At 40.0% G+C, this 25,331-nt stretch overlaps 1 protein-coding gene across 1 annotated transcript in view; it reads right to left on the reverse strand.

Moving 5' to 3' along the window:
- msh2 (mutS homolog 2 (E. coli)) overlaps positions 1-25,331 on the reverse strand; it is an 89,592-nt gene that overhangs the window by 23,169 nt on the left and 41,092 nt on the right. Inside the window, exons 11-13 of the mRNA XM_060831369.1 lie at positions 23,652-23,749; positions 12,808-13,053; positions 9,553-9,757 (exon numbers count right to left, since the gene is read on the reverse strand). Of these exons, the coding sequence (XP_060687352.1) occupies positions 9,553-9,757; positions 12,808-13,053; positions 23,652-23,749 (549 nt within the window). The remainder of the gene's footprint in view (positions 1-9,552; positions 9,758-12,807; positions 13,054-23,651; positions 23,750-25,331) is intronic.

Below are 25,331 nucleotides of genomic sequence, written 5' to 3' on the forward strand. Positions count from 1 at the left end.
CCCATGCAGTAATCTGTGAAAATTCGAGAGGCCAAGAACTATTTAAAGTACAAATTAACAACTTGATTTCTTCAAGTATAACAGAATAATTAACTGACAGCTATTTACAACTCCTTCCTCTAACCTTTTACTCTCCCCTCTACAATATTGGTCCGGTAAAAATCTCAATTCAGATTTTAAAAACATCTCATCTCAAAACCAGGCAGCTTTTGGTTCTTCTCTGCATTCCGGTCTTCTTCTTGGAGATTCTGCTCCACAGGTTCCTAGTCAATAAAGGTACCTTTAAGAGAGCTATTTTTGGACAGTTTTAACATGCTAGTGGCTTGTCAGTTCTCTCCATAACCGTTCAATTCTCTTGGGTGTTATACACTGAAACCATTGAATTGTGTCCTTGGCTTTTAAGATGGTCAATACATTAAATCCAAACAGGATTGGAGCATCTTTTGGGGTATAATTTAAACTGATTGGCCTAATTCAAATCTATTTCTATTCTCCAGGCAACCAGCTACCTTGACTGCTGGACCACATGTTAGATTGTACCTTGTTGAGAACACTTGGTGCTGTCAGGTATTTCTATTAGCTTTTAAACTTTCTTAAAGGTACAGTATACCCACATCTTCATAACATTGTCAGAGCATCTGTCCATCACAGCTAGACGTCTATATTAAATGGAGGTGCGCAAGGCTTCAAATTGTCACATGATGAGGACAACAATGAGATGATAATGGGGTCTGTTAACAGAATTGCTCACTAAGTAAAAAGTATACTTGCACCTACAGCCATGAATATTTTTTGTGTTTAAAGTAAACTTTACAACTGAAGAAAGTTGTAAACAAAATAATTTGTGGAGAATGCGGATGACTATTATTTCCTTCTCTCAGCCCATACACTACATTGGTTTTTTAAAAATATATAGGCATCCAAATCCAACAAAATTTCTGAGCATCTGCGAAATGATAAAATTTAGGGGTTGCTGCAGGCCCATTTGCAACTAAATACAAGATTGAATTGTGGCACTGATTAAAGGCATTCAGGAATAAAATTTAATCCAAATAAAGAATCCATTTACAGGCTTTTATAATTTGCTTGTTTAGATCAATTACATAGTGGAGTATCTACAAAAATAAATCTATTATCGGTCATTGTATAAGAACCCAGGTGTTTATTGGTGCAAAGGATTCAAACACTTTGTTGACAGTGGGACCAGATCAGACTTAGCGGAGCTGAGGAGGGGCAACTATGTATTAGGTGAAGGGGTGGCAAACATCAGCTCAAACCATTACACCAATTGGAATGTGGCATGGTTGTAGCAGGAATTCAATATTAATTGCACTGGACAACTACACTACATACTTTTTAGATTACTTACAGTGTGGAAACAGGCCCTTCGGCCCAACAAGTCCACACCGACCCGCCGAAGCGCAACCCACCCATATCCCTGCATTTACCCCTTTCATAACACAAAGGGCAATTTAACATGGCCAATTCACCTGACCCACACATCTTTGGACTGTGGGAGGAAACCGGAGCATCCGGAGGAAACCCACACAGACACGGGGAGAACGTGCAAACTCCACACAGTCAGTCGCCTGAGGAGGGAATTGAACCTGGGTCTCTGGCGCTGTGAGGCAGCAGTGTTAACCACTGTGCCGCCCACTTGCCACCCACTATGAGACACAAATATCTGAAATATTTTCAATTTTTTGGAAATCAAGGAGGTTTGTTATAGCTCCCAATCCCAAAAGAAAGTGTTGTATGCCTTAATTTTCCATACATCAGTCACCTTGCAGCCTTTCAAAGAGATGGCCAACTAATATCAAATTGGGTTGGGAGAATACATGCACTAGGAATGAATGCAAATTTATGTCACATGAAATCCTTTCTTGCTAGTATCTATAGGCTTTAATTTTCATCAATCCAAGGCAGTTTCAACTCTCATTCTACAGGCTAAATTCTATGCTATCCAGTTCTCCTTTTTAAAAACAATTCACAAATGTTCAAGTTAAAACTGCAATTCACCCCTACATTAGGGAAATAAAATGTAGAATAAGTGACTGCTTTACAGAAAACCTCCATTCAGTCATAAGCATGATCTCATTTGCAGGTTTTCTAGTCCACGTGCTTCACTTGTCCTTGACCTCCTATACTGCCCGAATGAAGCTCAAAGTAAACATGGAGAACTGTACCTCATTTCTGATGAGAGACTGCATTAATTTACAGAGCTTCACCACCATCTTTACCTATCAAAAAGATAGCAAGTTAGGAAAAGATGGTGGTGAAGCTCTGTTAACTATTATCTTATTAGACCTTTGTTTGAAAAGCAACAAATCACTTGTGGTGGCAGTTGTAGGCCCCCTTACAGTTGGTACACTGTTTGATAGAGATAATTAAACATGGTCTGTAAGGAATGTAATAATAATAAGCAACTTTAAACTTTATGTATACTGAGCAAATAAGATTGGCAAAAATAGCCCAAATTTATTCGTATTTCTTAGACCAGTGCATTCTAAAACCAAGCAGAGAAGCTGGTTATTTTCAATCTTGTATTGGGCAACAAAGACAAACTCAATCAACAATCTCACAGACTACCAAAATAAAGGTAGCTATAAAAGTAAGAAGGCATAGCTGGCTAAAGTGAATTAGGAAACTAGAACAAAAGATAGAGCAGTAGACATAACGGCAGACTGGTACTGAGTGCTTCTCTAAAAACAGCTAAAAGGCTTGACAACATTCAGGGCAAAGCAGCCCATTTGTTTGGCACCACATCCAGAAACATTCGCTCCCTCCACTGATGGACACGGAGTAGCAACAGCAAATACTACCTACAAGATGCACTGCATAAATTTGGCAAAGGTCCTTTGATAGTACTCTCCAACCCAAGACCATTTGTATCTAGAAGGACAACAGCAGCAGATATGTAGGAACATCACCTGCATGTTCCCTTCCAAGCCACTCACCATTTTGACTTGGAAATATATTGCTGTGCCTGCAATGTCACTGGGTCAAAATTCTGGAACACTCTTCTCAATGGCAGCACATGAACTGCAACTCATTGTTTTACTGGAATGAGGCAAAGACGGGTAGGTGAGAGCGGGGGGCAGCTGGTGAAAGGAGGCAGTAGAGGGAAGACAGGAAATATGAGGAATGGGCTGAGGGTGTGCGTGTTATAAGGAGTTCAGTTACTCAGACATTTTTTTTGACAAATAAATGAAGGATTATGGAGAACAGACAGGAATGTTGAATTGAACCCATAGTTAGACCAGCCATGATCTTATCAAATAGCAATGTAGGCTTAAAGGACAGAACAGCTTATTTCTGGCTCCTAAATAGTATGTGCATAACCTTCACCATTGGTGGTAGTTCTATTATTCCTATTTACAATTGCTGTCAACCAATGTTTTGTTTCTTTCCTTGTCCAATTATCATCTCCATTGTGTCATCATCTATTTGTCATTTAATCACTCCTTTCTTCCATTTTTTTTCGAAGTCTTCCCCTTCTTTCTCTGCCTTTATACTTGGTTAAAACTTGGTGCATCACTGGCTTTTTCCAGTTTTGAAGAAAGGTCAGTGTTGTTTCTTGCTCCACAGATCCTGTTGTGCCTATTTCCAGTTTTCTGTTTTAACCTAATTTTACCAAAATATACAGTATCTTGCTTTGCATAAGTTTTAAGTTTCTGGTGGCATTTTATTTTTAAAAATTACAAAAATCTGAATTGTAACAATGGATTAACAATTGCTACATGAAAATCTGTAGAATGCTCCAAAAAAAAATAACAGTAATTAATACTTTCAATGTGATAATTATTGATGCTGAACTTCCTGCAAAATGCAAGCTTCTTCCCAAAATTCAAGTGTTTAGCACACCTATATTTTATTTTTTTTAAAAATGCAGTTAAGTGATAAATGATAAGTCCTCTTCACAGCCTCAAGCAGACAGCATATAATAAAAATTAAAAATAATAAAAATTTAAGAAACTCAAGTCTGACAGCAACTGTGGAGAAATAAAGTGTCCAGTATGACTATTCTTCAGAACTAAAAAGGGTTGGAAAGTAGCATTTTGTCATGCTGTTGACAGAGTGAGAGGAGAAGTAATATAACAGATTGTTTGCCCACAGTGAAAAATAAAAGAGTCAGTAATAGTGGTGAAATACGTAACGGAGATATAAAATGGATATAAACAAAAGATGTGTTATGAAGATGCGGGTGTACCTTTCAGTGAGTTAAAAGCTAGCAGTGACAGCATCAAGTGTTCTCAATAAGATACAATGCAAAATGTGGTCCAGTTACTGGGGTAGCTAGGGTAGCTGGTTGCCTGGAGACAAAAACAGATTCGAATTAGGCCAATAAGTTTAAATTAACCCCTAAACAAACAAACTCCAATCAAGTTTGAAGTTAGTATATTGACAATCTTAAAGGCCAATGACACAATCAGAGTCTTTGGGGGTATAAGACCAGGGAAAGTTAAACAGGGTGACAGGAGAACTACAAGTTAGCACGCAGAGACTGCCTGAAAAATGGTTTTCTTAAAAAGGCACCTTTATTGATCAGTAACCTGTGAAGCAGAATCCCCAAAACAAAAGAAGACTGGAATGCAGAGAAGAACTGAAAACTGTCTGGTTTTGAACTAAGAAGTTTTGTTTTATAAATCTTAATCAGGGGCTTTTATCGGACTAGTATTGTAGAAGAGAAAAGGAAAAGATAGGTTAGAGGAAGGAGTCGTAAATAGCTGTTAGTTAATTATTCTCTGTTACACTTTAAGAAATAAAGCTGTTAACTTTTTTTACTTTAAATAGCTCTTGGCCTCTTGAATTTTTCAGATTGCTGCACGGGATAAATCTGGTGTTTAAATTAAGCAGGACAGTTTCGCCCATGTTGTAACAGGTGTGAAAAAGGGAAAATGGATCTGCACTTCTGTGAACAAAGTCAACAAAACATGGATCTTTGTGGTGGGGGAGAATGCAAGAAAAATGGAGGACAACGATCACACTCTGAAGTTGTGGAATTCAATATTGTGGCCTAAACGTTTCCACAGGAAGCATTCTTGCTACGACATTCTGATCCAATCCACCATTCCTTACTAACGCTTTCTCACTCCTCAATGGCACCTTCTCAGGCAATCTCAGAAGGTCCAACATGGCTATTCACCTCGTTATTTCCTCAACAAGGCCCCAAACACACCTTCCAGATGAAAGTCGTGTTTTACGTATAGTTCTTTCAATCTAGTCTACTCGAATAGCTGTTCACAATGTAGTCTCCTTTGTTTTAACGTTATGTAGGTCTGTTAGCATTGTGGAGAGAGAAACAGTTGTTAATTCAAATCCAGAATGATTCTTCCCTGGAGTCATTCTACACTCTCAGTTCGAGTCCAAAATGATCCCAGCAAAGAATCATTCTGGATTTGAATTGTTAACTGTTTCTCTCTCCACAGATACAGATAGACAAGAGAATTTCTCCAGTATATTAAGGACAAAAGGGTAACTAGGAAAAGAATAGGGCCCTCAAAAATCAGCAAGGAGGCCTTTTTGTGGAACCGCAGAAGATGGGCAAGATACTAAACAAGTATTTTGCATCAGTGTTTACTGTGGAAAAGGTCATGGAAGATATACAATTTAGGGAAATAGATGGTACCATTTTGAAAAAATGCCCATATTACAGAGGAGGAAGTGCTGGATCTCTTGAAATGCATAAAAATGGATAACTCCCCAGGTCCTGATCAGGTGTACCCTAGAACTTAGTGGGAAGCTAAGGAAATGATTGCTGGGCCTCTTGCTGAGATGCCTGTATAATCAATAGTCACAGGTGAGGTGCCAGAACACTGGAGGTTGGCTAATGTGGTGCCACTACTTAAGGAAGGTGGTAAGGACAAGTCAGGGAACAATAGACCGGTCAGCCTGACATCGGTAGTGGACAAGTTGTTGGATGGAATCCTGAGGAACAGGATGTACATTTATTTGGAAAGGCAAGGACTGATTAGGGATAGTCAACATGGCTTTGTGCGTGGGAAATCATGTCTTACAAACTTGATTTGAATTTTTTGAAGAAGTAACAAAGAGGATTGATGAGAGCAGAGCAGTGGACGTGATCTATATGGATTTCAGAAGGACGTTCAACAAGGCTCCCCATGGGAGACTGGTTAGCAAGGTTAGATCTCATGGAATACAGGGAGAACTAGCCATTTGGACACAGAACTGGCCCAAAGATAGAAGATAGAGGGTGGTGGTGGAGGGTTGTTTTCAGACTGGAGGCATGTGAGCAGTGGTGTGCCACAAGGATCGGCACTGGGTCCACTGCTTTTTGTCATTTATATAAATTATTTGGGTGTGAGCATAAGAGGAATAATTAGTAAGTTTGCAGATGACACCAAAATTGGAGGTGTAGCGGACAGCGAAGGAGGTTACCCTGGATTACAATGGGATCTTGATCAGATGGCCAATGGATTGAGGAATGGCATATGGGGTTTAATTTAGATAAATGTAAGGTGCATTTTGGGAAAGTAAATTTTAGCAGGACTTATACAGTTAACGGTAAGGGTTGCTAAACATAGAGACCTTGTTTGCAGTTCATAGCTCCTTGAAATAGAGTTGCAGGTAGATAGGATAGTAAAGGTGGTGTTTGGTATGCTTTCCTTTATTGGTCAGAGTATTAAGTACAGGAGTTGGGAGGTCATATTGTGGTTGTACGAACATTGGTCAGGCTACTTTTAGAATATTGTGTGCAACTCTGGTCTCCTTCCTATCTGGAGGATGTTGTGAAACTTGAAAGGGTTCAGAAAAGATTTACAAGGATGTTGCCAGGGTTGGAGGATTTGAGCTATAGGGAGAGGTTGAATAAGCTGGGGCTGTTTTCCCTGGAGCGCTGGAGGCTGAGGGGTGACCTTACAGGGTTTATAAAATTTTTGCCTTTCCAAAATGCAGAACCTCACATTTATTTAAATTGAACTCCATCTGCCACTCCATAGCCCATTCGCCCACTTGATCAAGATCCCGTTGTAATCTGAAGTAATCTTCTTTGCTGTCCATTACACCTCCAATTTTGGTCTCATCTGCAAACTTACTAAGGATACGCCTATAGAACATTACAACGCACTTCAGGTCCTTCGGGCCTTGATGTTGTGCCGCCCTGCGAAACCAATCTGAAGCCCACCTAACCTACACTACTTCATTCGCATCCATATGCCTATCCAATGACCATTTAAATGTCCATAAAGTTGGTGACTCCAAGACTGTTGTAGGCAGTGTGTTCCACGCCCCTTCTACTCTGAGTAAAGAAACTACCTCCGACATCTGTCCTGTATTTACCACCCCTCAATTTAAAGCTATGTCCCCTCGTACTAGCCATCGCCATCCGAGGAAAAAGGCTCTCACTATCTAACATATCTAACCCTCTGATTACCTTATATGTCTCAATAAAGTCGCCTCTCAACCTTCTTCTCTAACAAAAACAGCTTCAAGTCCCTCAGCCTTTCCTCGGAAGACCTTCCCTTCATAGAAGTCATAGAGATGTACAGCACAGAAACAAACCCTTCAGTCCAACCCATTCATGCCGACCAGATATCCTAACCCAATCTAGTCGCGCCTGCCAGCACCCAGCCCATAACCTTCTAAACCCTTCTTATTCATAAACCCACCCAAATGCCTCTTAAATGTTGCAATTGTGCCAGTCTCCACCACTTCCTCTGGCAGTTCATTCCATACACGTACCACCCTGGGTGAGAAAAGGTTGCCCTTTAGGTCTCTTTTATATCTTTCCCCTCTCACCCTAAATCTATTCCCTCTAGCTCTGGACTCCTTGACCCCAGGGAAAAGACTTTGTCTATTTATCCTATCCATGCCCCTCATAATTTTGTAAATTTCTTGGAACCTGATGTATGCCTTGTTACATTACAACCAGTAGGAATACCAGAAACTTAGCTGTTCATGCTACATTCCTCTCAGGGTCCCTCAGCTTCCACTTGTTTGAGATGGGGATATCCACAGAAGACTCCTATACTACTTGCCTCCCTCTCCTACCTTTCTTGGAGGTAACGCATGCACCTAAGTGTATCTGTGGTTTTCCTTCTTTCCTAAAACTGCCATCCATCATACCCCCAGCTCCTGTAAATTCCTAATTGCCTCTAACTGCTGCACCAAATGCTCCATGCAATCTGACAGGATTCGCAATCAAAGACACTTCCTGCAAACATAATCATCAGTAACATGGAAACTCTCCTTAGTCTCCCACGTCCAACAAGAAGAGCATATCATTCTACTAAAGACCATCTTTGCTCCTTAACAATCTACACACCCAGAAAATAGCAGTCTTACTGTTCTAAAAAACACTGCTCCAGGCTAACATAGCACCTATGCTTTCAACTTTTAAAGTTTAGTCAAGGCACAGACCTCAATAAAACATATAATCAAAAAATAATCCACTCTAAAGATTAAACACTATTAAGGATGTACAGCAAGGTTACACTTAAAAACTATGCACTTAGCTTCTCTCGTGCTGTGAGGTTTCCCACACAGGTTCCACCAAGGTCAGCTGTGAACTTCGCTGTTTGTTCATTTTGCTTAGATGCACTCCAATGTCCAGAGATACTTGAACTCAAACAGCAAAGGTAGTAGGTGAAGATATTCACTGCTGTATCAAGCATCAGTGTAGGTTTCTTTCTCTGACCATGTGGTCTCTACCTTTATCTCTCTTCCTTCTTTTTAAAGTGCCATTGGGGAAAAGAATATCGAAACAAAGTTCCAAAACAATGCAACAGGTTATAAACAGTAATTACTGCTCCTGGAATTCAAGGAAATCATCTACGATACCTAAAATACTTCAAAAAAAAGAGAGCAGCTCTTACAGCCACAATGTTTTCCATCCTCCATCTCAGAATACTAGTCAAGATATATTGCTGTAGGAAACTATCCTGGACACACTCTAGAAATCTAACTTTGTGACAGGTCTCCCTCGCCCAATTTATGTTAAAGTCCTGCTTTGGCTTAACTACACATCTGCCTAATTTCTGCATTTATACAATCTAACACTTCAGAACTGCTACCAGGAGTCTGTACACAACAGTTTTTTTTAAAGATCCTTTACTGCTCCTCAGTGCCATCCACTTGGTCTCCAGTAAATGCTTTCCCCCTCATTATATCCATCTCCAGCAGTGAGGTAATTGTTTCTAATCAAAGAGGCTAATTCACCTCCTCTGCCCTTTTCCCTGTCTGTTCTGTAAACCTTCTAACCTGGTATATTTAGTGCCTAATCCTGACTTTGCCAATGGAGATCCAATAACTGGTTTAGTACTACCTTACTTAGGCACAGTTTCAAAAGACAGAATTATCTACTTTAAAAGTGGTATGAGCCAGACTGCACCAAGAGGAGGATAGAAATCAGTGGACAGCCAATCTTAATACTAACTCATACAAATGCATCTTTATTTGTTCCCACTTTCTGACCCATCTGCGTTCCAGAGGTGCTCCTGACAGGAATAATTTGAACTCCATTTTCCACAGAAAATATGTAGCTTTCATCTATGATATACGTCCAGGAATATGAAAATTGCTTCAGGAACCTACCTCAAAATAGATGCAGTCTCCAACATTTCCGCCATGAAGGTTGAAACACCTTTCAGCTGACTGTCTCCAGCACCAACTCGAGCAAGGATGCAATCAACAATACTGATTTCTGCAGAGTCACAGGGCACAAAGCAACCAATCTGAGCCATCAGAACCACCACACCAGTCTGTCGGATATATGTTGATTTACCACCCATGTTTGGACCTATTAAATATAAGCAGAAACTACATTAGCAGCATGAAACAAAAGGTGTTTACAACATCAGGCCAATGAAACACATTTGACTTCAATCATGGCCATTCAGAATTCTATCAAGGAAGAAACGTCAGTTACTGTTGATCAAGTTGTTTCTCAATATCCATTTTATTGATATGGGGAGTCATTCTCTTTCCCCATTCAAAGAGAAACAAAACAAAAATTAGATGGCTTTAGTCACTAATCATTTTCATTAAGGAAAGGGTTCACAGGTATTATTTGATGACCAACCAACACCTACTCCCCAGATTCACATTTTCCTTCTCGGAAACATTTGTAGGCAGATTTGTTTTTTTATGCTCAGCCTCTCTTTAGATTTTCTTTCTTCAAAACTCACTTCTGACAGTTGTTACAGCATGTCTGTTAAAAAGTAGAGCAATGTTTGCAATGTTTACCTGGAAGCTTCAGCAGCTATACAACTAGAAAAGTCCTTGGAACAAAAGTTTTTCTCCAATCATGCATTCCCAGTACCAGATCTCTGATTCCATTGGAAAGGATTGCCATGCAATCATTCAAGCTAGTAGTAGTTCAGGACAATCGTTAATTATTTATCAAATTATTATTTAAAACTGTGAAATATATATCTATGCAAATAAAAAAAGCTTTGCATTTTTATGTAATGGTTTTCATAACCACTGAGCTGTCAAAGTGCTGCCCAGCAAATGGAGATGTTTCTTCAAGCGCATCCTCTTTACAAAGAGAAACAAAAACATAGCAAACCCATACAAACAGCAATAATTTTTTAAAAATATATTAATGAGGGACAAATGCTGGCCAGGATACCCCTCCTCTACTTTACAATAGAACCATGAGATCGTTTACATCCACTTGAGCAAGTTGATGGATTCTGGGTCAAAATCTCATCTGAAAGACAGCATCTCTACCAGTGCAGCACTCCTTCAAAACTGCAATGGAGTCAGCCTTGATTTTGAGCTCAAGCTCTAGAGGGAAACTTTAAATTTGAAATTTGAGACTCAAAGGCGAAAGTGACAAACACTAAGCCACAACTGGCATACCCTAACAAACTGGGAAGGCAAGATGTTGTCATTCCAAAAGAGAACGCACACCAAAAACGGTGAGCAAAAATGGTCATGATTTGAAGTGGTGGACTGCTCAGTTTCAACATGTGTTAGTTCAATGCTCCTTGAATCAAATCAGGCACATAATGTTTATAGTTGACAGAGCATTTGCCTTGTCTGCAGCTCACTAACTCCCTGTGGTGCTCTCCCTCTCTGGTACTCTTAGCATTGGCTGCTGAACTCAGGTGCATTGGATTACACCTTTTACAGTTATGTTACTGAAACAACAGCTTTTAACCTGGCAGATTTATACACCAGCACTTCACACGTATCTGTTGCCATCTGCTCCCTGTGGCTTGTGTTGCTCTAAATTCATGTGTGCAGACGACAGTCAATTAAATCCTACATCCACAGCAAGCGAACATTAATGAAGTAAGGTTTTATTTCCAGCATATTATTTGATCAAAATACAAGGAAGAAAAACCTGGCATAACACAGAGGCTTCACTCTCAAGTGCCCGTCCATTTAGACCCAGTATCCTCTCCTAGTAATCAACACAGCAATAAAGGAGCCATACTAAGTCAATCAATCCCTGGAGTCTGATTGGCATTCTAGAAATTGTTGGTCCCCACATTTCTTGATGTCCTTGGTGTCCAGAAATCTATTGATGTCTATCTTGAACGTGATTAATGACTACACTTCCACAGTCCTCTGGGAGAAGAAATACCTCCTTTCAGTCCTAAATGGCTTGCCCTTTACTGAGGAAGTGCCCCTTGATTCTGCACTCCTGATTCAGGAGAAATATCCTTTCTGTATCTATCTTATTTAGCTCTTTAAGAATTTTATAAGTTTAAATGAGATCATCTCCCATTCTTCTAAACTCAAATGGATATGGACCCAAATTCCTCAAAGGACAGTCTCACTTTCTTAGTGATTACTCTGGTGAACATCCACTACACTCGCTCTATGGCAAGTATACCCTTTCTGGGCAAGGGGACCGTAACTGCATCTCTACTTCTGTACTCAAATTTCTTGAAGTAAAGGCAAAACTACCACTGCCTTTCCAACTGCTTGCTGCACCTGCATGTTAGCTTTCAGTAACTTCTGAACAAGGGTACCCACGTCTCGCTGAACTTCAATACTCTCCAATTTCTCACCATTTAAATGATACTCAGCAACTCTACAGATCAGAGTAAATAGATAATTTCACATTTATCCACATAGTATTCCACATGCCATGCTATTACCTATTCAGCTTGTCCAACTCTCTTGAAATCTCTTTGTACCATACTCATGGCATATTTTATCAAGTTTGATATCGTCTACAAATTTAGAAATATGACATTTGGTTTCCACACCCAAATCACTGATATAGATTACGAACAACTGGTACGCAAGTACTGATCCGTGATACTACACTAGGCTCAACATGCCAACCTCTGAATGATGCAGTTATTCCTACTTTATTGCCTTTCTGTTAACCAACCCTCCATCCAACTCAGTATATTACCACACCAAGTTCTATAATTAGGTTTACTAATTTCTGGATGGGAACTTTAAAAAAAGTGTCTAAAATTCCAAACTAAACCAGGATCCCCACATTTGCTTCACTTCTGGAGATACAAAGCAGTATTCTGTGGTATTCATGCTTATTAATTCAGACCAATGATTTCAGTTTATAGCATCACTACAATAACAGCATTTCTCATATTTTTACATTCCCATATCTTCACCCATAATTGCCATTCTTTTTAAATCTGGCTGAACACAAAGACATATAATGATTCCATTCTTTGTTACTGATCTACTTTATAAGGGCATTTACCATCAAATAATCCCAAGCAAATGGCCAAAGGTTTAGCGGTGACTAAAGTAGAGAATACATTACCTCCTCCTGTTTACTCCATCAAAAACCTCAGGTTAATTATTTTCTTTGAATCTATCTTTTCATTAGTAAAATTTTCTAGAAAAATTACTTACCTGTTATTATATGGAACATCTGCTTATCCTTCTCAAAGGTAACATCGTTGGGTATGAAGGCCATATCATCCTGAACCTCAATGCATGGATGCCTGGAAGCCTTCAAGGTAATTCGACCGTGGCCCTTCTCCAAGATCTTAGGTCTTACGTACGGCACTGGCGCTCCATTAGATACATGGGCAAAACTGACCACTGCATCCAGTTGAGCAATCACATCATTTAAAGTTTGCTGAGGTTCCACATATCCTGTAAACGTAGGAAAAGATACAATAATGTTCAAGGCTGTCACTGGTTTCAGAACAAAGGAAGCATAGTTACCTGCACCCCAAAATTAATACACAGGTGGAGAGAGTGTAGGAGCATGTAAAACTTCTGGCATGAACATGGAGGCCCTGCCTAAATTAGATGGCTTTCTGTCACCACTCAGACTACATCCTTTAGAAGTTGATAGGAAGAAAGAGGAGAGAGGGAGAGGGAGAGGGAGAGGGAGAGGGAGAGGGAGAGGGAGAGAAAGAAAGAAAGAAAAAAGAGAAAGAGAAGACATCAGGGAAGGTGGTGATATGGTGGTAGATAGCACTTGTACTTTTACACCATAACTTGATTTTTTCTTAAAAATAAGCTTGCCTGCTGGGTGTCTTCTTGCCCACGGTCCAATTCCTGCAGATTGCTGATCAGACCATTATGACATAGTCAAATACCAGCTGGATATATGGAAAAGAATGGGAGATGCTCACTTCCTCCTTCTGGGGTGCCCAGCTTGCCAGTTCAGGTTATCATGAGGCATAATTAAGTAACAAAATGTACAGTATGCACAGCCCCCCACCTTGTTTCCCTCAGCTAGGGGCAATGGGGCTCTAAAGTTTTGAATACAGTGTAAGATGCGAGTTAACTGCTCATACTGTGCTCAGTCAGCAGCACAGTTAGACACTTCTGTTCTAAAGTTTAATTGCAGTTGAAGTGAGAATTTTAGAAGGTACTTTCAGGTGGAATAGTGATGGTTGATTCCATCACACAATATTCTTGAAAACAAGCAAAGATGGAATAACAGTGTTTCACACGAATAATTCTGACTCAATTGTAACTTCATGTGTCTCCCTGAACACCCATTCCATTGCAACAGATTAAAATGAGCAGATAAGAAATGGATAACTAGATTGGCCAGATTTATTCTGGAAGCTAAAATCTTGTTACAAAGGTTATGGAAACATCATAGCTCAAAGTACACAAGGGCCTGCTTGTAGGAGTTTTAAATTCTACAGTCAATTTATCATTCCATAATTACTTGCAATATTTTTTAGAAACAGAATAAAGCACTGGCTGGCACTTTCCTTTCACCTCAGGTACCCGAATATGAATCCAGTTCATACTAAACATGAATGTCTCCTTTCAATTGTAGTGGTCTCAATCTAGCTCTTAACAGCAGTACTCCCAATTCAGCTGCAACTGGCCAAGGTCATAGGGTAGCTAGAAATAAGAACAGAAAACATCCAACTGAGCAGTAGGAGTGTTTTAATCATGTATAGCATATTTTTGAGGCTCAGAAGGAAGAACCCTTGTTTATTTTCTATCTTGGAATATTTTAATACTGACAATGGCCAAAAAGGACAATTTATTTCCCCATTACAAAAAAAGTAATCTAATAAAGTTTAATCACTTCATGAACCCCACAATGGATAGAATGCCCAAAGGTCCCCCAAATGTCTCTTCACAATCCAAGCAATTGGTTGATTCATGTGTGGAATTGGGACTGGTGGACATTTGGAGATGCCTCCACTCTACGGGTAGGAACTTCACCCTTTTCTCTAATCCACACAAGTGTTACACCAGGAATGATTTTTTTTAGCATTTCGGTTTTTCTGGATTTAGTGATGTTCTGGAAAATTGGAAACAGTCATTTCCGATCATGCAGCAGTGTGTTTGGAGGTTGAGATTAAGGGCAACAGAACAGGTCCCTGGGCATTGGCGGATGGATCCTTTTACACTCAAGGACACTTTGTTTATCAAGTACTTAGAGTGAATTCAAAGTATTCTTGGCTATACTCTGGGAGTAACCAGTCTCAGAGTATAGCCAAGAATACTTTGAATTCCAGTAACCAGTCTATACTCTGGGATACTAAGGCTTATGCTATAAGGATAGTTATCTCTTATTCGCTAGCTGGAAGAAACCGAAGGGAGAGCAGCAACCTCTGTTCGAGGCACAGTTGAAGGCAGCCTAGTCAGAATATTTTGCTAGGCCGTCAATGGCTAAATTGCAGCGAGTCACAGCCCTCCGGGTTGCTTTGAACTCTATGCTCACTCAAACAGCAAAGAGAGAACTCTTCTTCACGAAACAAAGGCTGTTTGAGTATGATGATAGGCCAGGCAAATACCTGGCATAGCTGGCCAGGAAAAAGAGCGCCCTCTAATCCAGTTCAACAATTAGTGAAGGCATTGGGACTTTTACGTGTGACTCTAAAAGGATCAATGCGGCATTTCAGAGTTTTTACTTTGAGTTCTATTGGTTGGAATGCTGCGAGGATTGGTGGCCTCATATGGAATCTTTTTTTTAAAAGAACCAGGTTTGACCTCGGAACAGGTGTCTCTTCTTAATGCCCACTTGAAGTGCAAGAGAAACAGCAGGCAGTAAGACAGCCCCAAAGTGGGAAAGTGCCCAGCTCTGATGGTCTCCCGAGTGAATTCTACAAAGAATTTATAAATATCCTGTCAGGGCCAATGCTGGACATGTACAACTATTCATACAGTCACGATTAACTCCTGCAATCCCTGGGAGAGACTAACATCTCTCTCATACTCAAGAAAGGGAAGACCCCGGATGACTGTATTTCATACAGATCCATTTCGCTGTTAAATTCAGACTTTAAAATTTTCTCCAAAATACTTGTGTTGAGATTGGAGGTGTTGGGAGAAAGTGAGGACTGCAGATGCTGGAGATCAGAGCTGGAGAATCGATGTTTCGGGCATGAGCCCTTCTTCAGGAATCAGAGGTATTGCCCTATATTGTTTAGGAGGACCAGACGGGCTTTATAAAGGGCTGTAGGTCTTCCAATAATATTAGAAGATTAGACTATTAGAAGTGTGTCAGCAATGATTGGCTCAGGGTCTGGTGCTCTCTTTAGACGCAAAGAAGGCATTCGATCGGGTGGAATGGCCATTTTTAAAAATACTTTAGAATGGTTTGGTCTAGGCGAGGTCTTCATCAAATGGGTGGAGGGTCTACGTAGTGACCTTCTGGCTGCGGTTTTCACTAGTAGTGTAAGATCCAGTAATTTCAGTATTGGTAGGGGCAGTCGGCAAGGTTGTCCCCTCTCACCACTCCTGTTTACACTGGTGATTGAGCTGCTGGCAGAGGCCATCTGTAAGGATCCTAACATAGCTGCCCCAGAAGTGGGATCAAGGGCACACAAGATTACGTTATATGTAGATGATGCTCTCATCATATCAAACCTGGCAGTTTTTGTACCCCATTTAGTACAACGTATTAACTTATGGACTATTTTTCACAATATAAGATCAATTTTGCAAAATCGATGGCTATGCCCGTGTGGGAGGGGGTCTCAAGGGAATACGATATTGAAGGCGAATTATGATTCCACTTTAAATGGTCACAGGGGGTTTTCTTTACTGAGGCATTTTTGTTGCTCCCACCTTTGATCAATTATTTAAGGCTAATTTTGCTCATTTGCTTGACAAGATTAGACAAGACCTTCAAAGGTGGGCGGCGCGTCCAATCTCCGGGTTAAGACAAATAGCCCTTATCAAAATGAATGCCCTTCCTAGTCTGTTATATCCCATGCAAATTCTCCCTCTGATGTTTCCCAAGAAAAAGTGTTGCAGAGACTTACTGGTTGGTCTAGTTCTTGTATTTGGCGTCACAGGCAGCCTCTCATTATGCTGGCTGAATTGCAGTTACTCCGAGGATTGGGTGGCGGGGGGGGGTGGGGGGGGGGGTGGCAAGGGAGGTGGTGGTAGTGGTGGTGGTGAAGGGAGACTTCCTGGATATTAAAAGGTACCAAATAAGGTCCCTTCTGTCCTTTGAGAGAGATTGGGCTTGTAAGAACCCAAGATCAATATGCTTGGATATCGAGGCGTCCCAAGCAAAGTGCCCCATTACAAGTGTCTTGTTTATGGATGAGATGAGGACAGTTATGGAATACTGTTTGAGAGGAGGTCATAATGTCCTTCGACAAATGAGTTGCAAGTATGGATGGTCCAGCAGGGACCTTTTTCGTTAGTTTCAGGTTAGGGAATTCATCCAAAAGAAGATTATGCTTTTGACCAACCCCAATAGCTCTGATAGGGAGGAGAATGCTTCATGCCACAAGCACTTTCTTGGTTAGTACTCCTTATCACCTATGGGGATGCAGTGTTTGACTAATGAGGTCTGGGAGCAAACATTGGGAGTGGAGATCCCCTCAGAGACATGGGAGAACATTTGAGAGATTTGAAAGATCTCGATCTGTAACAGAACAGACGCTATGCAATTGAAGGTTCTTCACAGGGTTCATTTGGCCCGAGATCAGCTTTCAAAATTCAAAAAGGGAGCATCGCTAATATGCCCCAAGTGCAAAATGAGCATAGGTACTCTCACTCACTGTTAGTGGTCATACCACAAGCTTCGCAGGTACTGGAGCACTGTGGCAGGAGTAATAGGGAGGGTCCTGGGGACCGAAGTTAAGGGAGACCCGGTCTCTCTACTCTTGGATCTGCCAAATTTATCTTCCTTAGATGCATATGGGAAAAAAAACTAGTTAACATTCTCATTTACTCTGCAAGGAAGAACACTTTGATGAGCTGGGTGTCTGAGAACCCTCCAGGCCTGTTGGAGTGGTGCAAGTTAATTATGAAACTCATCCCTTTGGACTTCCTCACAAATATGGTGCACCATAAAAGGAACCTTTTCATAAGACATGGCAGCCTTTTTTTGCATTACCTGGAAGCAGACTTGGCTGCCATTTTAATTAGGACATTTGTTTTGCCATGTTGATTAGGTTTTAGTGAGTCTTGTGCCCTGGGAAGAAGTATCCAGAGTAAATATGATGCAATAATTAATGCTCCCAGAGGTTGAGTGTCTCTGTGTGGATGTGCTGGGTGGCGCTATATATTTATTTATAGATTTGAAGTGAGTCTAGTTTTGATTTTTTTTCTACAGTACGACAGTAGTTAGTTCATTGCAATTGTTATGATTTTATCTTGTTATATTTTTGTAATGTTTTAATCTTGTAAAAATATTTTCTCAATAAAAGTGTTAACAAATACAATAACAGTGGCACGTCTCAGTTTTGGAAAAATAAGTCATGCTTTCTATGTAAAGGATAACCATATTACACAAAAGAAACAATATTGATTACAAACACATAAAGAAAGGTCTTTTCAAATAAATCCACTCAAATTCAACTGAACCCAGGCAGCTTGAAAGACTCATTCACAGGTGTTGTCTGACTCAAGCTACCCAGTTAGTTTGTTAAACTGGGTTGCATTTATATCAACATATTACGAGGCAGACCTGCCCAAGTCATTGGTATGTCCACTGTTAACAAATTCAGATTAGCTCATAAAGAATTGGATTAGATATCTATGCAAATATAATCTCTCATAACTGTGTTTTTAGTATTCAATTGCCTTACTAACTTGCTGACTAATTCAACATGAAACTTCACTGACTACAGTTAGCTGTAATTAACTTTTAAAAACTTTTTAGGACATTACAAACTGTCAAAATTGAGGTTGGTGTAAAGCTGGGTACTATCTCGAATCTAATGATGATATTAAAATCTGACAACATTAAAAAATTCCTGTCAATTATCTTTGCTGTAAAGGAGGCACACTCAGGAACTATGTCTTGCCCTTTCATAGTGGCAATAGAAGTGAAGTGTCATTTACAGTATCTTATTTGTACCCTCAACAGTAAGATTTATTTTGCAGACAAACCAACCGGACACAAAAATCCTTATGGTTAATTACTTGCTGGAATCTCAAAGCACACTATCTAATTAAAATGGATCAAATCCTACAGGCTAATGCTACATTTATAAATGAAAAAACCACATCTTGCGAAGGTTCACCATACCAGCGCCTAGCCTCACTATAGCATAGTAATTTCTGTAGCTTCCAAAAATAACATATCAGTAATTGTAAGGGACAGAGGGATACGGTTGGTGTTCCATTTCTGAAATCAAATCCAGTTCAATCTGTATGATCCACAAATTCCCAAAGTTTCACCAATCACAGCTTTGAAGATAATCAACAACCGAACATCCAATACTTGCTACAGCAAAGAAATCCAAAGATTGAATAACCTTCTGAATGAAGAAATTCCTCATCTCAATCATAAATGATTGAACCTTTCCTTCAGACAATGCACCTTAATTCTAGAGTCTAGAGACTAACCTCTCAGCAACTAAACTGACACGACTCTCACAATCTACATTCCATGAAACAACCTCTTATTCTTCTAAACGGCAGAGTACGTGCCCAATCTATTTAAGATCTCATCATGCACATCAATCTAGTGAATCTTTGCTGCATCAACTTCAAAGACAAATATATCCTTAAAATAAAACAAAAATGTGCACGTTGGAGATCCGAAACAAACAAAACCAAATTGCTGGAGAAATGCAGGAGGTCTGGCAGTTTCTATGGAGAGGAAACAGCTAATGTTTCAATTCTAGGATCCAGTTCTGAAGGTTATTCTGTTTTCTCTCCATAGATGCTGTCAGAACTGAACTTCTCCAGCAATTTCTGATTCTGTTGATTACTGTTACATCCTTAGGGAAGGAAATCAAAACTGTATGGAGCACTTTCAGTATTTTCTGACCAAAGCTACATACAAATGTAGCAAACGTTCCTTATTACTGTATCCTAAATCCTCTTGAAATAAGGGTCAATGTGGCATTTGTCTTTCTAGTTGTGAGCTGTACCAGCATGTTAACTCTCTCCATGAATCTTACAGAACATTAATACAGAAATATTTTTCAAAACAAAAACCAAAAGGACTGCGGATGCTGCAAAACAAAGATAAAAACAGAACTTGCTGGAAAAGCTCAGCAAGTCTGCCAGAGTCTGTGGAGAGAAATCAGAATTAATGTTTCAGATCAAATGACTCTTCCTCAGAAGGGTTTTTATAATAGGGTTTTAAATACTGACTTGATTGTAGCGTACTACAGCATTGTGTATTCCTCACAGCTTAATATTCCACATTTCTATCATTATAAAATTTTGATAGAATTATTCCTTGTATTAACATCCAAGCCATTAATATAGTTTGTAGACAGCTTACACCCAGCATTGATCTTTGCAGCACTGCATTAGTTACTGCCACATTCAAAAATGCCCCATTCGTCCCTGCTCCCTTTCAGTGGATTAGCCATTTTTCAACGTGTTAATACACTGCCTCAACACCATAAGCTCCTGATCTTAATTACCTTCATTGTTGAATCCCTTTTAGAAATTGATGCATCCTACATCTACTTGTTCACTGTTGTCACAGAGTTGTGACAAGGCTCTCTAGTCCTTTGTATCCAAGCCGGTCATTAAGCACCGACTTACTCTTGTCCTGTTTTCTGTCACTTGACCCAGAGTATTGCAACTTGCAATGATTCAAGTGTTTAGCTAATTACTATTTAAATGTTGTGATGGTTCCAGCCTCTTCCACCTTTTCAAGGCACTGAGCTCCATATATTCACCAGCCTCTACATGAAAAATTCTTCCTTAAATCCCTACTAAACAGCCTGCCCATTACCTTAAATCCAAGGTCCCTTGTTACTAAGTGGAAAAGATTCTTATCTACGGCCCACAATTTTGCACGTCAATCAAATCGCTCTTCAGTCTTCTCTGTTCTAAGGACAACATCCCAGCCTTTATAATCTCTCTTATAGCTGAAACCCTATCACCTGGACTACATCCAGGTGAATATCCTTTGCACCTCTCTCTTGCAATCAGACCCTTCCAATAGTGACTTAATCAGAATTCCACACAGTTCTCCAGCTCAAATGGCAACTAATGACTTGCACAGTTCCATCATAACCTTCCTGTCCTTTTCGTCAATGCCTCAACTAATAAAGGCAAATATCCCAAATGCCTTCATAACCACTTTATCCATTGGTCCTGTTGCCTTTAAGGATCTGTGGACTTGCAGAGGTAAATCTGATACTCTATACTTTCTAGGGTCCTGGAATTCATTGTGTATTCCCATGTTTCATTATGTCTTCCCAAACTGCATCACACCACTTTTCAGGTTTAAATTTCTTTTCCTACTGTTATATCCATATCATCCTGTAGTCTAAAGCTTTTCTCCATGCTAGCTGCCAAACTATCAGTTTCCAAGCTATCTGCAAACTTACTAATCAAATCTCCCACATTTGTGTCTAGATCACGAATACACTAATGGCAAGGGACCAAGCACTGAACCCTGCCTCTGGACACAAACTCGTCATCACAAAAAGAACTTTCAACCATCATGCTGTTTCCTGTCAGAGCCAATTTTAGATCCAAATTGCCAAACTGCCCTGCATCACATCGATTCTTACCACCTTGATCAGCATATCCATTTGGCCTCAATTGAGCAACTTTGTAATCACCCTTCATTGTGATATGGATCAAGGAATCAAATTCTACAATGTCACATCCTCCTTTACACCCCTTGCTGTTTCACTGAAGATTCTTCACCCAGGAATATTGAGCTGCCATTCCTGTCCCAACATGATAGTAATGTCATAGCTTTTTTTGTTAAATCAGCAGCCTTTACTCAACTGCCTTACTCACAAAGCACCTTGCATTAAAACAAAACCAGCCCTGCCATGTTCCCTTGTGTCTTAACTTGGCTTATACATTCTGCCTGTCAGACTGACATGGCTTGCCTTCTATATTTTTCTCACTCACTATTGCATCTGCAAGTGGTATCGCATCCCCTTGTCAAACTTGTTTAAATAATTTAGCTGCTCAAACATTAAAAAGGAATGAATTTGTTAAAACGGAGAAGACACAGAAAGGATTTACAAGGATGTTACAGGACTGAAGGGTTTGGGTTATAAAAGAAAAGCTGAGTAGTCTCGGACTATCCAGGCAATAAGTTCCACACACCCATCAGTCTCTAGGTAGAAATTCTTCCTTAAATCGCCAGTAAACATTCTGCTCATTACCTTAAATTTATAGTCCCTGGTTATTAAGGGGATAAGAATCTTATCTACCCTAACTATGGCCCACAATTTTAAATGTCAATCAAGTTGCTCCTTAGCATTCTCTGTTCCAAGGTTATGAGGTAACCTTATAGAGGTCTATAAAAAAATGAGGGGCAGATAAGGTCAATAGCAAACATCAGGGAATTCAAAACTACAGGGTATAGGTTTAAGGTGAGACGAGAAATATTGAGAAGGGACCAGAAAGGTAACTTTCTCACACAGGTAGTCAGTATGTGGAACGAGCTGTTGGAGGAAGTGATAGATACAGTTACAATATTTCGAAGACATTTGGATGGGTATATGAATAGGAAATATTTAGAGGGAAATAAGCCAAACACAGGCAAATGGAACCAATTTAGTATGGGAAATCTAGTCAACGTGGACTCAAATAGGACAGAAAGGTCTGTTTCCATGCTATATGACTTTATGACTCCATAACAGCACCAGCAAACCCCTTGCAAGGACATTAGTCCTGCTAGAGTTCAGGTATAACCCATTCAACTTGTATACATCACTTTCCTCAAAGACACACTCAGTGATCCAGGAACCTAAAGCATTTCCTCCTGCAACAACTCTTCAGCCACACATTCATCTGCTATAACGGCCTACTCCTATGCCCAATAGCAAGCAGCACCAGGAGTAATCTAGAATTTACACACTTTGAGGTTCTGTTTTTCAATCTGACACGAGCTCCTTAAATTATTTTTTCTTTTTAAGAAATTTCATTCACAGGATGAGGGCATTGCTAGTTAAGCCAGCATTTATTGCCCATCTCTAACCACATTGCTATGGGTCTGGAGTCACAAAGGCCAAACCAGGTAAAGATGGCAGTTTCCTTCCCAAAGAACATTAGTGAGCCAGATGCGTTTTGCTGACCATCAACAATAGTATCATGGTCATCATCAGATTTTTAATTCTAGACTTTTTTATTGAATTCAAATTGCACCATCTGGTATGGTGGGATTCAAAACTGAGTCCCCCGAATATAACCTGGAACACTGGATTAACAGCCCAATGATAATACCACCAGGCCATTACCTCCTCCTTATTCTCAATCCAGAGCCTCATCCCTCCTTCCACCTATGTCGTTGGTCCCAATGTGAACCATCCTCGAGGATGGTGTGCAGCAAGAGATACCCATGACCTTGGTCCGAGGGAAGTGACAAAACCACTCTGGAGTCACCTCTGTGGACTCAGAAAGGCCTGCCTGTATACCTCACAATTAAGTCTCCTACCAAATTTGCTCTTTTTTCCTGCTCTCCTTTTGTGCAATTGGGCTCTGGTTGCAATCCCCAGAGAAACCTTGTGACATAGGTCACCCTTTCCAAACTATTCTCAAGTGAGATGCATTCTGTGTCTTTCCAAACTACCTGCTAGCCTCCCTTCTTCTGAGTGATGACCACCAATTCTTCCTCTGACAGTACTTTGTTAAGCTGAGGGATGGCCACATCTCAAAACATGCCATTCACATTACACTGACCCTCATGAGTGCACTACTGTGCTAATGGCTGACATTCAAGCTTCAAAACCTGGCACGTTGCTGGTCAAAAGGCAACATTTCCTATAGATGTGGTCATCCAGGCTGCCAGGAGAATTAAAGACTTATCGCATATTGCAGGCTGCACAACACATGGGACTGAACTTCTCTGCCGTACATCAAGTTCTTACCTGCCGAGATATTGATGATTTCTTTAACAATCACATTCTGAGCTTCTTCATACTCCTCCCTACTCTTCATGTAATCCTCATTGTATGATGTCAATTTACTATAAGAAACGAAATGAATAAAAGAAACAGTTGAGTTTACATTCCGCAAATTCAACAACAGAACACCCTCTTCTTTCCGTTTTAAACAGTACATTTTAAGGATATTTCATCTTTACACTTGGCAAGCAGATCCCGAAGCTTGTTGCCATTTGTCATGCATGCTACTATGATAATGTCATAAATGATAGTCCATTTAAGAATGAACCAGGACATGCTCCAGTAATATTAAGCATGAAGGGATGCGATGTCCAGAATATAGCCCACCCATATGTCATGTCCAGTATAGTTAAGCAAACTTCTGTACAAGCTTGACTAAGATTTAGATGAATTGTGAAAAAGGCTATTTCCTACACACTAGGTGCAGCCTCCAATTACTCTTTTGATCTTGTGTTTGTTTGATGAGCTGATGCAGAAGCGATAGACTGAATGGCATCCTTTTGCACTATAACAATTACGTGATGCTGTGCATTCTTATGTCAAAATTATGCTCTGATTCTGCATAAACAGAGGGTTTACTGAACACATCTTACTGCTGTGTTTGGTTTCTCAAACAACCTAATTAAATTATACATTCTGTAGATGAAATATTGATTAATACTAGAGAACTATTTGTGAAGTTATGCTCCAATTCTGGGTTCAAAACCCTAACTGCAATATCAGACCTATAGCCCACAGAATGAAAGTTTTTGATCAGCTCTCAAATTACAGAGTCAATGTTTGCAACACAGAAGGAGTTCATTCTGCTCATCATTTCTGTGTGGTCAAAGATTTGATTACCCCAATTCCATTTTCCAGCTGTTGGCCCATAGCCTACGAGGCCATGCCAACACAAATGAATGTCTAAACACTGCTTAAATGTTGAAAGCTTCTCACTGAACTACCCTTTCAAAGCAATGGGTTCCAGACTCTGACCACCCTCCTGGTAACAGAATTTCCCAATTTTCTTCCTCACTTGTATTTTCAATCTACGTTCTCAGTTACTGAGTGAGAAAGTCCCTTCTTATTCACCTTATCTCTGCCCCTTATAAAAGGGGCATCATAGAATTACCTGCTGGAAATCATAGGCATAGTTCATACCACTGAAGGAAAGAGGTAAAACGGAGTGGCATTAACAGGCATTCATACTTTGCTTACTGAATTTTGCCAAGGATTATGCTGTGAATAGAAGCAAATGGATAGAACTACATGAATAAAAGAAAAATTTGGTGAAGCATATATTGGTTAGAGGTAAGCAGAATTAGACCATGATATCATGATGATGGACAACCACACTAAAGTATATAGTGAAATAGAGAAATGCAGGATACAGAGAATCACAGCTAAAAACATATTCCCACTACAGTACAGCAGCAATCAGAAAAGGAGCCCTGGAGATTGAGTAATCTCCAGTCAGTTTGCCCAGACTCCACTCCTCCTCAATCTCACAGCAGTGAGGACAACTACAGAATGCAAACCACAACTCTAAGATCCACAAATTCAGATGGTAAAGCAAGGCTGGTTTGGCCAGCTCAGCTCAATGAAAAATGCATTGGGCAACACTTCAAATTCCATTTTATTCATGCAATAGGCCGACATTCTAAG

The sequence above is a fragment of the Hemiscyllium ocellatum genome, chromosome 10, assembly GCF_020745735.1.
Source record: "Hemiscyllium ocellatum isolate sHemOce1 chromosome 10, sHemOce1.pat.X.cur, whole genome shotgun sequence".
In the NCBI taxonomy this organism is placed as follows: domain Eukaryota; kingdom Metazoa; phylum Chordata; class Chondrichthyes; order Orectolobiformes; family Hemiscylliidae; genus Hemiscyllium; species Hemiscyllium ocellatum.